The following is a 16530-nucleotide window of genomic DNA, read 5'->3' on the forward strand; positions in this document are numbered from 1 at the left end:
TAAATTAACAAAACACACGACATGTGTAGTTTAATTTAAGATACTTTATTTATCTTTTTTTTTTTTATATATATATATCACCTGAAGAGTAATTTTGCTTTTTAGAATAATGGAGTATATCTGTTTTTGTATTTTGTATCGTACATCATCTGAAGCAGATTGCAGTAATCCATCCCATTGAGGTGTCCACGAGGCTCAGACAGCCTGTAGCAGGCAAGGTGACATCACAGCTGTACACTGCTGCACCACACTGCTCTCTGCTGGCGCTCCGGCAACACAACCCGGCTCAACTAAGCGTTTCCAGCGTTTTCCAGTGTAAATAACTACAGGTTAGATGAGTCTGTGCAGAATAAACGGATACAAATCTGTACTTAGTTCGACCAAGCGCCCCTCCGATATGATGAACAGGGCTTTTCTGAATCGTTTCCAGTATTTTCATTTAGAATGTATGTAAAAAAAAAAAATGTGCATTTGTGGAAAATAAATGGAACATAAATCTGTAACAATAACCGTAGCACATATTTCGTGCGAAAAAGACTGGAACTGAGATGATAATAGGTATAATTTAGACACATTTAACTGTAAATGTAAACAGTGTGACGACGAAATTGGTGAATTTACAGCACATCTACTTGCCCCAATGAGGCTATTTCAACACAGACACATTCTGGACAGCACTAACGTATTTATGAAGGCGATCACAGCTGAAGGTGCAGGAGCAATAGAGAGGATTTGAATGTCCACGTTGCCCCTGTCCTCACAATAGGCAGCATGCAACAAAGTAAGTTCGAAGCTAATATGGCAGGCACAGGGAGCTCCTGCTGCCCACAAATCCTAGATCCTAGAAGAGAACGTGAGGGGAAAGTAAAGCTGACGCGAGTACAAAGACCTGCTAACTGCTCACAATAACACACACACAGTAACCAGCGCCTATCCCCGGACGGTCAAAGTGGGCAAACAAGCAAGAACAGCGCGGTGCTCGGAGCTGTTCTGACAGTAAACCTGCCTGCCTGCACAGCTGATAACGCTGAAGCAGCCGAACCATTACTGCTGAGGGGCTGGGAATTAATTTGCTGGCTAACCTTTAAAAGTAAAACGTTGCGTATGCTTGGTTTCCGATAAAACAAAGACAGCTTGATAAGCATCCTTATCAAGCAACAGTGAACTTGAGGTGAAATAGCTTGAAACTGGTGGTCAGACAACTGTTTTAATCGGCCACCAGTTTGTCCAAGTAAAAGAAAGAAAAAAATCCTTCTTACCTTCGAGTACTCGAATTATTATTCGATTATTATCCTGCAACTTGATTTGCGAACGATAGACTGCAGCCCGATTACAGACGACTCCTGTGTTGTGGCTGTGTCCTCCGTTGTGTGCGTCCCAACCAGAGACCTGCGCTCTCTCTCTCTCTCTCTCTCTCTCTCTCTCTCTCTCTCTCTCTCTCGATGGACGAAACCACCAGCAGGACGAAAGGGGGGAGGGGGGGTGGTCGGTGGTGGTGGGAATCAAAGATGGGGTCGATTTTCTGGATAATTAAAAATGAAGTACTTGCGGTGCACCTCGACCAGCCGGAAAGTGTCGCAGCTGTGCGTGTGCGTGCGTGCGTGCGTGCGCGCGCGCGCGTCACCCCGCTTTCATTCCAAAGTATTTGACGGCCACGGTTTCGAGCCTGTGATGCACGTAGAAGCATTATAATCCATAGGTGTGATGAGGGTACATACATACTCAATTGATCTGTGCGAGTTCAATCACAATGCTTACATGCAACAGTTAGTAAAGCATACTATCGGAATCAATCATATGCTATTCCACTGCATTTTATAGTTGATAAACATAATGCGTCAATATATAAAACGCTCAGAATTGCACTCATATGATGTTTTTGTGGAAGAATATGTACTACTAGTTCCAAAGCAATCGAAAAATGAAGCAAGGACGGATTAGGCTCTTATTCTATTCTATTCTTCAGGGCTGATTCACAAGTTCTTTCCCTATAGCTAAAGTAGAACTACAATCGCTGAGCCCAAATTAATCACTGTGCAAACACAGAAAATGGCAAGAATTGCATTGAGTATATACCATACCATATACTGTCGTATGTACCATATTTATATATAAACATCAATGCCAACGCCAATGCCAAACAACTTATTCTGCTGTTGTTATTGACTCTTGTTTGGTGTTGTTTCGTGGATTGGATGATTGAAGTCTATCAGTAACAAGGAAGAAACAAGACATCTTTGCAATTTTACAATTAATTCATTTAACAAACAGTCAGGAGCCAAAGTAGCGTGTGGAAAAACCATACACAGCCACAACAGCCTGGCACCTCCACCTCATGCTGGTCACCAGCCTGGTCACACACTGCTGATATCGAGATGAGATTCAGCAACCAGTGGCAATCCCATATCTCCACAGTCTGGGGCCGAACTCCATCCACACGCTACTTTGGCTCCTGACTGTTTGTTAAATGAAATAATTGTAAAATTGCCAACATGTCTTGTTTCTTCCTTGTTACTGATAGACTTCAATCATCCATCCACCAAACAACATCATACAAGAGTCAATAGCAACAGCAGAATAAGTTTGGCATTGGCAGAGAAGATTTGGCACATTTTTCATGAGCAACCCACATACTCAGCTGTGCTGATCATCCCGCAAATGCATGTTCCTTACAAATGGGGAACCATTTAAAAGGGGACAAAACAGGCTTTCCAACGGTATAAAATGTATTGCCAAGAAGCAATATAATAACACAAATTTCCGAAATTTTTGTTCATGCTTATATGTTTATATACAGTATACTATACACTGTCACACATATATAATACGTGTATATAATGTCGGTGTTTTATGAATCGTATGTTTATTCTATTCCTTAGATAGTTCCATCCCCGATTTCCCGTTTTCTCCAAATTACTTACAATTAATTTCACAATTGGAATAAATGTGTTTAGGCTGCTAAAGTGTTACTCGGTTCACGTAATCTGTGAAACAACGCCCGTTGACATCTGTTCCAAAACTACATTTCCCACACTCCACCGCGCTCCACCGAAGGATTACGTGGAAAAACCAATTGCGCCTGCGTGAACGCCAGACGTGGCAACGGCATCATGGCCTCCCGGATTAGCTCCGCGAGTCGAATCAAATGGACGAGAATATGCATGTTGCTACAGCTGGTGAGTGGAACGAATTCGTCTCTCGTGTCCTGCAGATTAGACTGGTGTAGCTCTGGGTTCTGTCGGCGTCATTTGCCTGTTTGCGTGTGGGAATCAGGGCAGTCCACATCGGTCAAGACCGCGTCATCTAGCATATTTGTGCAGGAGGTAAACTTGACAGGCATCCAGTGAATCTAGTGCTCAGATACTCAAATTTTGACTATGGTTCAAGTTAAGTTGAGCACATAATTGATTTCATTCGTGGACTAAGCGTCACAATCAGGCCTGATAAGCAAAATTTATTCTGCACATTTATTTTGAAAACGGTCTGCTTTTCGCTCTGGCAGCCAGGCTTCAGGATTAGGCAACATAAAGCGAGTCTACAGTTAACTGAATTGAAATGATTGTCTCCTCTCCTGCACAGCACCGTTAAAAAGAAGTTATTGTTGCTACACACTGTCTTGAAGACTGATACAGACCTCTTCCTGCTCTGCTTCCTGTTGGACAGCAGCCATTCCGAACAAGGGAATGTCTTCTGTGTGTATACTGCAAATACAGCATATGAGATCCATGTGTGTGTGTCAGCCAGGCCCTAACTGTATGTTAGTTTTATCACTCCATTTTTGGTTGTTAAAGTTTGTAAAATGTGTTCATTTATTTGAGTATTGCTTGTGTTGTAATTGTTTTTATTGTGGGCAGATTAGGCAATCTTCCCTGATAGTAAAAACCCCCCACAAACAGTGGTTGAATGTGTTTTGATTTGATGCAATGAAAACCACAGATTCAAGTTATAAAATTAGCAAAAAATCCAATGCGATAAGGTCTTGCTTTTTCCCTCGTTATATCAAATTGAATCACTTGACAGTTTGTCGGGTAAATTAAGAATGCGGAAGACCTCGCTTTGGACTCTTTGAAGTTTTGAAGGGCAGCCTCTGCTATCATCTTTCTAGATTAAAAAAAATTAACAGGACACTTCCTACTTCCCACTTCTCATTCTCATTCATATATACACAATTGTCCTGGAGGGTCACTCATCCCATCTTTCACTGGGTGAGAGACACGGCACACCCTGCACTGGTCACCAGTCTATTACAAAGCCACAGAATCACGAGACAGGCTATTACCCCTGTGGTCCATTTAGAGGTTTAAATTCACCTAACCTGCATGTCTTTAGACTGTGAAGAACATGAGGAATACAAAAGTAGTAGTACAAACTTTTTTTGTAATATATATTATATTACATTCTTTAAATAAATTACAACAGATTTAAATGGAAAATCTGTATTAACATACAATCCTGAAATGTCTGTGCATTAATGGGGGTTGCTCTCCATCCCAGCAAGTCTGCCTGTCAAATATATTTCTCCTTTTCAACTGAACTCCCCAAAATATCAAACACAGTATCTGTACAAATTTGTGTTGTTTTCCTGTGGCTGGTAAAATGCAAAAGAACAGCTTCCTTGCAAATATTTTTGTAATCCAGAATGAGCAATATAGTTGATGTCACAGATGTGTCACACACGAGTGCCACACAGAATGACCTGAGTTACCAGCCAGTTGGGTGGAATTCCCTTATTGATTTATCCTCATAAGTCCACAAAAACACAACATATACTGGGATTTGTTGTTTGTTTGATGTGGCAGGAGATATATTAATTTTGAATTCTAAGAAATGCACCTAAAATATACCTAAATAAATATAGTAGTTGATTTTAGGGTATTGCATTTTTCCAAACATACATTGTCCAAGGTCTGACAAAATTATATCAATGCCTGTATTGTTTGAATGCATGCCTCGTGCGGCATGGAAATACAGAGTCAATGATATTTAGTTTTTGAAAATATTATATGCCAATATTGCAAAGATACACTCAGTTTCTGTTGACATTGTAGCAGAAAGGTGTTGGTAGGTGTTGTGGCTACATCTAGTGGTGCCCCCATTTATGTGAATGGGTTAGTTACTAAATATTAGAAACTTCTTCCAGCACAATGCAGTCTGGTGTTGTAATTTGGGCCTTATATACACAACATTAAGCCTCTAAAATGTGCATGCACTACACTTTTCCTTCTGCGTATACCTGCAATATGTAATACAGTATATACTGTATGTTGCATATTTAGTAAGCAAGGCCAGTAAAACAACCACAAGACAAATAATACAATTCCCCAAATTGAAACACTATGCTTAAATGAAACCAAAGAACACCAATATCCATCCATCTATTATCTATCACCGCTTATCCACCGCTTATGTCTGTGCTGTGGAGCTGGAGCCAATCCAGCTCCATGCGCACGCACGCATACGCACACACGCGACAACTCTATCTACACTAGGACATCATATATGCTCATACCTTGATACTCTTGAAAATCACATTGGAATTCGGGGTCTAGCACTTTGCTTGTTTAGATCTACCCTAACAAACAGGTTCCCCTTTTTTTGCTAAATTAGACCAATTCGCTTCGCTACCCTGTTACGTTTGGTGTTGCTCTTTTCAATTTACATGCTCCCACTTGGAAACATATTTTGTCAGTTTGGCATAGATTGTCATTCATATGCAGACGATACTTAATTGTATGTTTCCTTAAATCTGAACGATCACTCTGGGATCTCCAACCTGGAGTGCTGCTTTCTAGCCACTAAAGGCTGGATGACAAAAAAACTGGTGTCAATAAATCAACCGATTGATCTTAGCGCCAAAGAAGCAGAGTGGGACATTTCCGAACATTTTTAGTTAACTTTGGCAATGGCCCCATCCCATAGAATGGGACCATCAAGGGTTGCATACTTCCATATCCAAAATATTGCCAGAATCAGACCGTTACTTTGGAAGGCAGGTTCTGAAACTTCCAGACTGGATGACTCCAATGTCCTCTTCCCTGGCTTGAGCTCCTCCGCTCTGAAAAAACTGCAGCTTGTTAAATATACAGCATCCTAACTAAAACTCAAATTTGAGAACATTACGCCAGTTCTAGTGTCGCACATTGGCTTCCTGTCAGTACCAGGGATGATTGTAAGGTCTTACTTCTTACCCATAAGATTCTCGGTGTCTTGGCTACACCTTCATATCTCAGCGGCTCCCTCTGCCATCTGCATGCTTTTTTCTGAAAATTGAGTTGAGTGTTGGAAGAAATCATAGATTCCATGCGAGAATCGACTTTTTTCTCAGCTAGGTGGCGTTGTCTTGTCCAGTGTCAGATGTGATAAAGTAATTCTGCATTGATAGGAATTATGAGAAAAGATTTTTTATAGTTCACACCTTTTGATACACTTTTTTGACATTTGAGAGTAACCTTATCCTTTAACAGTGTAGCTTTGATTTGGGTAATTTTTGGGGAGTATTGGTCCATCCATCAGTCACCATGTCTTAACACTAAAGTTCACCAAAATAAATAGCTGGTAACCACCCTCAGTTGCATCTCCACCTCTGATGGGAGGTTTGCATTTTTTTACTTCGCTTCAATTTATACCCATAACAATTACTGGTGTCCAAAATGGACATAACTGCCAGGAGACTAGACTAGAAGTGTCAGTTAAGTACAGCAACAAATCATCTGCGTATGAAATCCATCTGTCTGATAACCTTTGTATCTGTTTGGGTTTTTTTTAGTTTTTTCTATAGTTTTTTTCCCCTTGTGTGATGTGTGAACGTGTTGAGTGTTTATGGTGTGTTGGGTAAAAAAAAAAAAGCAAGGGTACTTAATGTTCTCTGACCCTTCAATGTTAAATTGTTTGTCCCCTTGAAAAGCAATTAATATACTAGAAAAAATGGAATAAAGAATATTACAATTTATCTTCACAGAGCGTCCGGTTGAGGATTGAAAATGGGAAAAGTTTTTTTCTATGCAATCATTATTATTGTATAGAGCTCCATTATTTGCCCATGTCCTTTTAGGGACTAAAGAAACATGGGCAAAACCAAAACAAACCAAAACAGGCAACTTGTGTGCACAACAAAGTATGGCGCAAGTTTGGGTGCTTTTTGGCAAGGGTTACAATATTCTGTGGAGAAAACAAAGATTTCAACATTTCCTCTTATTCATACACTCAGTATAATTAATGTAATCCAATCTAATCTCCAATTACAGAAATAAAGCAGTATTACATCCAGTATCAAATCCAACAAGAGTATTGCTCAATAGCCTACACATGCGTGGCTAATGTAGGGTTAACACTCAACATAAACCTGCAGGTAAATTGCTACATATCAGCTGGTAAATTCATAACATGAACCTGTAGTGTAAATCACCACCAATACCAATATCTTCACAATACACAAATTAACACCTGTGGTCATGGATGTACACACACTAAAGAAACAACCAAAGTGATTTAGTTTTAGTCTTAATCACTTCTGATTGGACATTCTTCTTCCTCTGCAGTGGTGTTGAAGGGCAGTTGGCAATTGTCTAGTTTTTATCCAATGACAAAAATGTCAATAGATTTTGTCATAGTTTTTGTCATTGCAAATGAATTTTTATTAAGTCATCGTCCCGTTTTCACTTGTCTACTAGTCAACGAAATGAACACTGGGCACAGCATTATTTACAGAATAATAAGCATGTGTGCCAAAATCATTTGTCTACTTGCTGCCTGTTGGCATTGCCCTTATGCGAGTACACATTTTCTAACAGTTATGTCTCTTACCAGGTGATGCTTTTGCCGCTGCTCGAGGCTGTGAAGGTATCTCCTCTCATAGAAAAGGTCAGAGACCACAAAGACTTCAAGAAGCTGCTGAGGACCAGGACCAACTTTCTGGTGCTCTACACCAAAACAGGTATGGCAAAATTAACAATCGGTCATATTGTACCTATTTATTTATCTATCTCTCAAACAGGAAAAACAAAACAGCCACACAACCCCACACTCACACACCCCTATCCTGACCTGCCTAAGAAATCAATTCCATCAGCACTGAATTCAATACCATATATGGATGACGCGTTTTCTGACTTTCGGGGGGGTTTGGGGTGCACATTGAAATTTGCACTGCGATCTGCTGGTCTGTCTTGCGGGCCGGCTCGCGGGGCTGGAGGTTCCCCACCCCTGATCTAAACCATCAACCTGTCTCTTGGACCCAATCGTAACTAGGCTGCTTATGAAAGTCTATCCCTCAATTAGCTCTTCTATATATGATCAATCTTTCTGAAGTAACAGGCTATGTACCACTGTACTATTTTAGTAAGTAGCATTTTAGCCAACTACAGTCCTATATAAACATAGCACAAAAAGTAAGGAAATTTGTGTTTGGTATATTGTTGTAACAATGCTTCTTGCTAATAAATCTAACACCGTTGGAAAGCTTGTTTATTTTTTAAACAATGCCACATTTGTAAGGAACATGCACTTATGGTATGAGCAGCAGAGCTGAGTATGTGGGTTGCGCCCATGAAGTATTTGCCAAATCTTCTCTGCCAATGCCAAACAGCATTTTTTGCTGTTGACTCTTGTTTTTTAGGATTGGATGATTGAGGTCAGATGAAACCAGACATATTGGCTATTTAACAATTTATTCATTTAACAAACAGGAGCCTCAGTAGCGTGTGGAAGAATCATACACAGCCACAACACCCTGGCACCTCCTCCTCATGCTGGTCACCAGCCTAGTCACACACTGCCGTGGGATGGCATCCTATTCGCCGTCTCTCTCTGACTGTCTCTCTCTCCCTCATCTCTGTCTTGCATGCCTTTTTCTGTACCTTTTGTATAATCCCACTGGAAGTTCCCTATTGCACACCCAGCCGTTCGTGGAGAGGGTATCTCTCTTGTTATTGCCTCTCCAGAGGTTTCTTCCTTTTTTCCTTTTACATTAAGGTTTTTCATTGTCTTCCTTGAGAGCTTTGTGCAGGGTCGGGAAATTTCCTAATGTTGTGGGTCTGTAAAGCCCTTTGAGACCCTTTTTTGGGTCTGAAAGGGCTTGGTTTATATTGGGCTATACAAATAAAATTGACTTGACTTTTTTCCATGTATTTAGTGCAAGCTCTGATTGATTGTTCGCTGTAGTGTAGCACACACATTCCTACTCTAAAACACCGGCTGGTCCCCATACAGGTTTTCCAATACACTGACTTAGCGTCCACCTCGCCAATTATCTGACAACCTTCAACATCACATTCCATTCCCCATTTCAGTGTTAAAAACTTTTGTTGAGTTTTGTAAGTCATAGCCCATCAACCTGTAAAAATGAGCCCATCAGATACTCTGCTCCAGAATACCAAACCGATATTTGCTTGTCTCCTGCTCCCTATATGGTAATAAACTGTCACTCAAGTTTTTTTTTGTTTTTTTTCTACGACCCAGTGCAAGACCGTTCCCTTGGGAGTCATAACAGTGCCCTTTAATCTAAATAGATGATAATCTAGAGCTTTCACATGGATCGGTCACTTAATTCATTGAATCATACCAGTGCCCTTTAACCTGTCTTCCCTTTCACCTGTATGCACAATGTCATGTACAATATCTGCTTCAATACAAACAAATTGCAAAAAAAAAGAATCATACAAGTGGAGTTAAGTAGGGTAGAGTAACCGCAGCCTATGTAGAGTGTGCTGTATATCCCCACATATCTGCAAAACAAATAACTGTAAATACAATGTAAAATATGAAATGTATTGGATTGATCATTCTGTATTTTTCTTTTTGCTGAATATTTTTCATTAAAGAAAGCATGCGGTTATGAGACATTTTATAGATACAGAGGGGGGAGAAAAACAAAAACACTAAAAAACAAACAAAAATGAGAATAATACGTGATTTGGGATTTTGGTGAAAATGAAAACAAAGTAGCGGCGGTAAAGCACAGCCAGTTATGATGACATGACATGACAATATAACCCTGGAGTTTCAGATGACGTCAATGCTGTTCTGCTATATTGAGTCAAGTCAAGTCCATTTTATTTGTATAGCCAAACATCCCATACAATGTTGTAAAGAGCTCTACATACAACCTATCAAAGGGCTTTGCTATTGCTTTATTGTTTAGCAGAACAATATAACCTCACATCCCCTGCTTAGTCACACTATTGTGAGATATTGAAAGCTGATGTAACTTAAGCCCTTCTCTCTAAACTCTTAAGTAAAAGCAAGAACCCTGTTCCATAACTACTTCAAACTCAGTGTCTCTCTCTTTCTTTGTCACCTGGTCCTCAATAAGACAGTGAATGTCATTGTAACTTGATTCCTCTCTGTTGTTTCAGCTATGACAGAACTCTCTGTGTCTCCAGGCAGGGGTTATCTGTTAAATGGGTTTGGTAACTTGGCTGACCAAAGTTTATTCTAATTATAGCCACATCAGGGGACTCCCAACTGAAGATGCTTTCAGATGTAGCGCAGACAGTGAAGGGCCAAGGGACCATTGCCTGGGTCAACTGTGGGTAAGTAATGTTTTTTTTTTAAATCACGCCCTTTGACATGCCTTGGATTGGTAACTTTATGGTCTATTTTGTCCAAAGAATAGTCTGACAGTGGTAATAAATTCGGAGCAATATACTCCACCTGAGACTGCCCCAGCTTCCAAACATCTGCATTGTGCCTCGCTTTTTCACAACAGTGTAATCCTCTGGACCCCTTGCCACTGGTTCTTTTATACATGTGCTGCAATCCCTTTTACAATGGCAATCTGTTTGTTTGTCCCTTTGCTGCATTTTCATTCCAAAGTGATCCTCAATGCTTTGTGCTGTTTTTATGTCCTCTATGAGGAAATACCCGTGGTAGTGTCTTCCTTTGAGTTTGTGTAATGGTCTGTTTGGATCTTTGTGTATGCTTATGGTTCTAGGAGTTGCATGGCTAATATTTTGAGGAAATTCTTTTTGAAGGTGTTATCACAATTTGCAATTTAGTACTGTTTATTGGCTAGAGCGGCGGTCCCCAACCACCGGTCCGGGGGGTTATTTGGTACCGGGCCGCACAGAAAGACTGATAATCGATAAAATAGCTTTTTATTGTTTTATTTTACATCCAATATAAGCCCACAAACTAGCAATGAGCGGAAAACAAACGTCTTTAAAGAGCCACCATTCTCCGCGCTGTTTCACTATCACCTGTCTTTGCTTTTAAAAGAGTTTGAGCGGTACTTCCCAAACTACAAAAGACCCACGAATGCAAAAGATGTGAACAAACCAAGTGAATCGAGCCTGTCCATGCCAGAAGAAGATTGCAAATGACGGTGGCTTTAAAAGTTAATCCGAGAAGACAACTCTGCCCGTGTTCTGGATTAAATTCAAGGCAGAATATCCTGAGATCGCCAAAAAGGCACTGAAAACTCCGCCTCCATTTCCAACATCCTGTCTTTGTGAAGTGGGGTTTTCTGCAGTGACAGAGTGAGTGAGTAGACTGGACATTAGGAACACACTCCGGGTGTCGTCTCCCATTATCCCTTGATTGTCGTCTCCCATTATCTCCCATTATCCCCCCACCCCCACCCAACATTAACAACCATTTTTGTTAACGATTGATCTACAGCTTTTTCGATTAGTTGATTAATCTACAGATTATTTTATTACTCAATTAATATAACAATGAGTTTCTCCAAAATAAACATCAATATTGTCTCGTTGATATATTTAATATTTTTTCATCTTTTCTTGAAAACAAACGAATGTAACAAAACAAAGTATGCCATCAATTATTCAACAACAAAGAATAGCCTGGTTTTAACATTCTCTGTTTTACTGTCCATAAAATCTCTCTAAAATCCAATCCAAACAAGTGCTTATTCAATTCAAGTAAAAGTGATCGAGTGCAATCTGCATTTAGCAATCCAACAACAAAAATAAATCAGACAATGTAATATTCACTTTAAGAAGGAATAATTGTTCAACCTCAAGTTTAGCAGCCCAACATAAAATCATTGCAGTAAAGTTAGTGCAATTTGAGTAACACAAGAACAACTAAAACTTGCAATCTGAATAAAATCTCAATTACACTAACACCCAAGCTCTTAGGCCATGGGTCTCTGTGTGTCCTGAGTTCTGGAGACCGTAAGAACATAGTTCAGTGTTCAGATCATAGATGACTGTTGTGATTAGCAATCCAAATATTTCATGCTTGCAAAAGCAGAGCTCTAACATTGTTATGCCAGTAATCAAAAGGGGGATACAGTAATTTAATCATCTCAATAAATAAACAAGGTATTCCAACAATGCTATAAACACTTATACACGTGATGTCTAGCCGCAATAAGGAGAAGCTGAATCAGTGTTTCTCTAGAATAAAATTGGCAAAATTAGCTCAACAAGTTGAGACCTTGGATGCGTCTATTACTGTAGATGAAGTTGGACAAGCTATTGCAGCTATGAAAACAGGGAATATCTCAAGGCGTGGTTGGCTTTCCAATTAAATTTTATTAAAAAATATAAATACATATTGGCTCTTTTCTTAAGAAAGAGACAGGGTTTATGGTTTGAGAGGGTTTATTTGAAAGCATTTAATTTGAACTTTTTACTTTACTACATTTAATATAGCTGAACATGGTGGAACGGAGCCTGCTACACCACATCATCCCATCAACATTCTCTCACAACAGGTGGAAAGTAAGAATCTGAAACCCAGACTGTCACTTTTAAACCAGCAATATTCCCCACTTTGGAATTATCCTAAACAGTGCATTGGGAAAACAATGGTGAATTAGAAAGAATAGCGGTCGAAAGTAGTATGCACAGTCGCTGATTTGTATGAGAAAGGGATATTTATGACATATCTGATCTGCACAAGAAATAGAACTTTATATTAATAAAGGGGATGGCTGGCGGTACTTTCAAATAAGACACTGTAATAGCAGGATATTCAATAATCAGGAAACACTAAGTAACCCTCAATAATATAAAATAAAATCTGTGCTAGAATCTAAGGAGGGGGGCACATATTTGCACATGTTCTGGGACTGTTCAACGGTTCATCCATTCTGGTGTAAAATCGTCGAGATATTGGGAAACTGGTTGGGTTCCACACTGCCTCTACACCAGGGGTCTCCAACAGGTGTAGAGGCGAGCCAGTAGCTCGCCACCCGTTTCTGAGTAGCTTGCTAAAGGTTAAAAGAATACATAAATTTGACAGCACAACATCATTTGGTAAACCTGTTTAAATTTCTATCCAGTCAAAGACATCCCACCCCCTCCTGTCACAAAATGATTATAAGCCAATCAGCTGTCAGTTAAACAAATGACGCTGCTGTCACGTTTGGTTACGTCACGGACACCGTATCATTAGACGATGTTGGCAGCCTAGCAAGTGCGCGCTGGGTTTCACAATGACCGCAGAAAATAGCCCCAATAAAAGGCAAATTTGTTTCAGTCCCAGTGCGAGCACGTCGGTCGAGCACCACTTCAAGTCCGCAGCAACTTTTCGTGGGACTTCCGGCTGCTAACAGGCTACGAACAGAGAAGGTAAAAGAGTGAACTGAAGAGGATTCGCTCCAGCAGACAGCAAACACTCCTCTCACTAACATCAAAACAGACTGAATGCATGTGAAGTACAGATGATATAGGAACTACAGGGAATTCCCAGAATTACAGGGAATGTGAAGGGAAATTGTGACAGATATGACAGAATATGTGAAACATGAAAGGTAAAATATTAAAATAAGTAATAACATTGTTTTGTTTTCTGTGAGCTTAATCTGATATGAATTGATTAGTGTGAGTTTGACACACTGAAAATGTATAGAGAAAAAAATGTTGCTGAATTTAAGATGTTTTTGATACAAAATGTGAGTCCTGGATATATCAACATTTTGTAAATGTTTACAAAAAAGACGCTTATTCAGCTGGTTTGGGTGGAAAATCAGCCATATGGATAAATGTTACTAAATATGTAAAACATCAGTAGCTGTCGGACACTTTTATTTTGTCAATATTTTTGCTCTCAGAGGAAGAAGGTTGGAGACCCCTGCTCTACACCTTGGGTTTTGTCTTCTTGGTGACAAGGCAGTGTTACTTGGTATAACAAATTTAATATATTAGAAGTTGGGGCAAAACTGATATTTTATTTTTATGAAGAGCTCCCTCTTTGGAGTGATGAACTGGGTTAATATCTCATCATATGAACACATGCTGGGAATAGTTTGCTGTGAAGGGGAAGGCAAACGAGGCTGGGATCAGTTATGGTTGCACGTAAATTTGTGTAGTAATGGTGGTGAAGGTGAAGATGCAAAAAATTTTGTGATAAAAGTCAAAATCGATCGTGAGAAATCTGTTTTTATTTTTGCACCATCAAGACGAGCTGTTATCAAAATCTAATAGATTCTTCCCTGGATAATGACAACGTGCCAACCAAGTTTCTCGGTTCACAACTTTTCGAGTTATCTTGCTCATAGTCAGAGAAACCAACATGCTCTACAGCCCACACTGTGGAAGTATTTACATTGACCAAATGCCAGATTCTCCCAACACAACCAAAAGAAAGTTCCACCAAGCCTAACTTTGCTTTGGTCCAGTTGACCTGTTCATTCTATTCTTGGTGTCAACTGATAAATTAAATGACCTCTTATCTTCAACACAGAGTAAAGAATATATGAACAAACAAGAAACTGGGAGGAAGTCAGGAACTCCCCTCTGACACTGGAAAATAATCATTGTTCATTCATCCTCTCTCTCAAGCTTCAAGACTTACAGGACAAAAAGTAAAGAATCTAAACTTGAAGCAGTCTTAGGAGTGTTGGTATCTTTGTTTCTTTTCCAGAATGTTTCACTGTTCACTCTTGGACTCAGTTACAGTGAGTTTCTTTCTAATTTATATGGATATGATGTCATCTCTCTCTTGTGTTTCCAACTCTGCCCTGCAACAGAATGTGTTAGTGCAAAGATAAGATTCACCCTGGGCCAGCTTCTTGCCAGGGGGGCTAGAGTGAGATGGGTTCATCACTGCAGGGCAGAATGATCCGGTGCCAGCCTCTGTAATGAAGCATTGTGCTGTTTGGCATATTTCTCCCCCATCTCAAATGGACTGACTCCAAAGCTGAGCTCAATCTGAAAGCTTGCGGTGAACAGAGAGTGGGAGGAAACGCATATCACAGCATGGACAAGGTGAATACTGCCAAGGGAAAGGGTCACCAAAGGATGGCACACTTTGAACAGATGACAGGGACATGAGTGCCAACTGGGATCCACCAGAGGGATGGTTGATGTCATGGGGAGGGACTAAAGGACTGTGTTGCCCTGCTCTGATTCCTTTGCAGATTTAGAAAAGCTATAAAGGCATGAATAAGAATCCTAAGGGTGTTTTCAGACTGTCACAGTTTAGTCTGGTCCAAATGGGTTAGGTTTGTTTCAGTCCTTGGCATGGTATGTTTTGGTAGGTCTGAACACAGCAGTTCAAAATAACTGCACCAAGAGGATTTGTCGAGGCGGACGTTTTTGTGTGTGAACTTAATCCAGATTCATTCTGCACCAGCCACAAGATGATCTGGTCATCTATTGATTAACCTAGATGCATACAGGATTGCATGTGCTTAACGCTAAGTAAAAGCCACCTTTGATGAGCCATAGCAATGGGTCAAAGAGTAGTTATAAAAAGGTCATCACCTATCAAGTTTACATGGACATCTTCAGATAAACATGTTGAAAGTTAATATGTGGCTGTATGTGCTCAAAAAGAGCTCCATTCTCCTGTTCATTTATCTAAAGCAGCATGTCTTTGCTAATTGTGAAGTATCTAAGTTTCCTACATGTTGTGTTGAAGACAAATTCAGCAATGTGCTGCCATGGGGTTTTTTTTTGGTATACACACCAAGTGATCCATCCAGGGTTCAAATTAAATTGGACTATAGAGACACAAATTAGAGCACATACATTCACCAAGGCTTAACATTCCTCCAATGTTGACTGCATCACTGAGAAATAAAATATAAGACATTATTGACCAGACCATGACAATCCCCAACCCATCCTCCTGACAAACCAGCATTGAAGTAACTGACTTTTGTAGAACGCCATTTAAAACGTACATGAAGCAGAATGCACAGAACAATTATTCAAATGAATAAAAGATACTGAAAATGAGAATGGTGGTTTATGTTGGGAGACAGCCCAGAAATCAAAGAACTAAACTGTAGAGTTATTGTTGCACATTTTATTAAAAACAGTTTTTAAAGGTATACTAAATGTTATCATCTGATGATACTGCCACTGCAAAAATAATAATGATGATGATAATAATAAAACGAAGCAGGATTGGCGATAACATTTTTCAAAAAAATCACCATTTCACCACCGTCATGACGTTATCCATCTTTAATGGAATGAAATCGATAATGGAATGAAATCGATGACCATCTCCCACATTCAGAATCAGATGATTCCTACCAGGCCACTCTACAAAATATGTATGTAGGGGTGGGTTGGTGCGTGGGTATACACTCTAATAATATTCAGTTTCTAT

The 16530-nt window shown here is 39.8% G+C and overlaps 2 protein-coding genes across 3 annotated transcripts in view; one reads left to right on the forward strand and one right to left on the reverse strand.

Annotated features, from left to right (window-relative positions):
- sema5ba (sema domain, seven thrombospondin repeats (type 1 and type 1-like), transmembrane domain (TM) and short cytoplasmic domain, (semaphorin) 5Ba) overlaps nt 1-1528 on the reverse strand; it is a 140106-nt gene extending 138578 nt beyond the window's left edge. The window contains exon 1 of one of the 2 annotated variants that reach the window (XR_012964024.1): nt 1260-1528. The gene's annotated coding sequence lies outside the window, so the exon portion shown is untranslated. The remainder of the gene's footprint in view (nt 1-1259) is intronic. The other variant, XM_076156774.1, reaches the window with a different exon arrangement.
- Nucleotides 1529-3083: 1555 nt separating this feature from the next.
- Nucleotides 3084-16530, forward strand: part of pdia5 (protein disulfide isomerase family A, member 5) — a 38918-nt gene continuing 25471 nt past the window's right edge. Inside the window, exons 1-3 of the mRNA XM_076156673.1 lie at nt 3084-3176; nt 7807-7933; nt 10442-10529. Coding sequence (XP_076012788.1) covers nt 3111-3176; nt 7807-7933; nt 10442-10529 — 281 coding nt within the window. The 5' untranslated portion in view covers nt 3084-3110. The remainder of the gene's footprint in view (nt 3177-7806; nt 7934-10441; nt 10530-16530) is intronic.

This window comes from Genypterus blacodes, unplaced genomic scaffold (genome assembly GCF_046128005.1).
Source record: "Genypterus blacodes isolate CSIRO-AG114 ecotype Tasmania unplaced genomic scaffold, CSIRO-AGI_Gbla_v1 ptg000008l_1, whole genome shotgun sequence".
In the NCBI taxonomy this organism is placed as follows: Eukaryota; Metazoa; Chordata; class Actinopteri; order Ophidiiformes; family Ophidiidae; genus Genypterus; species Genypterus blacodes.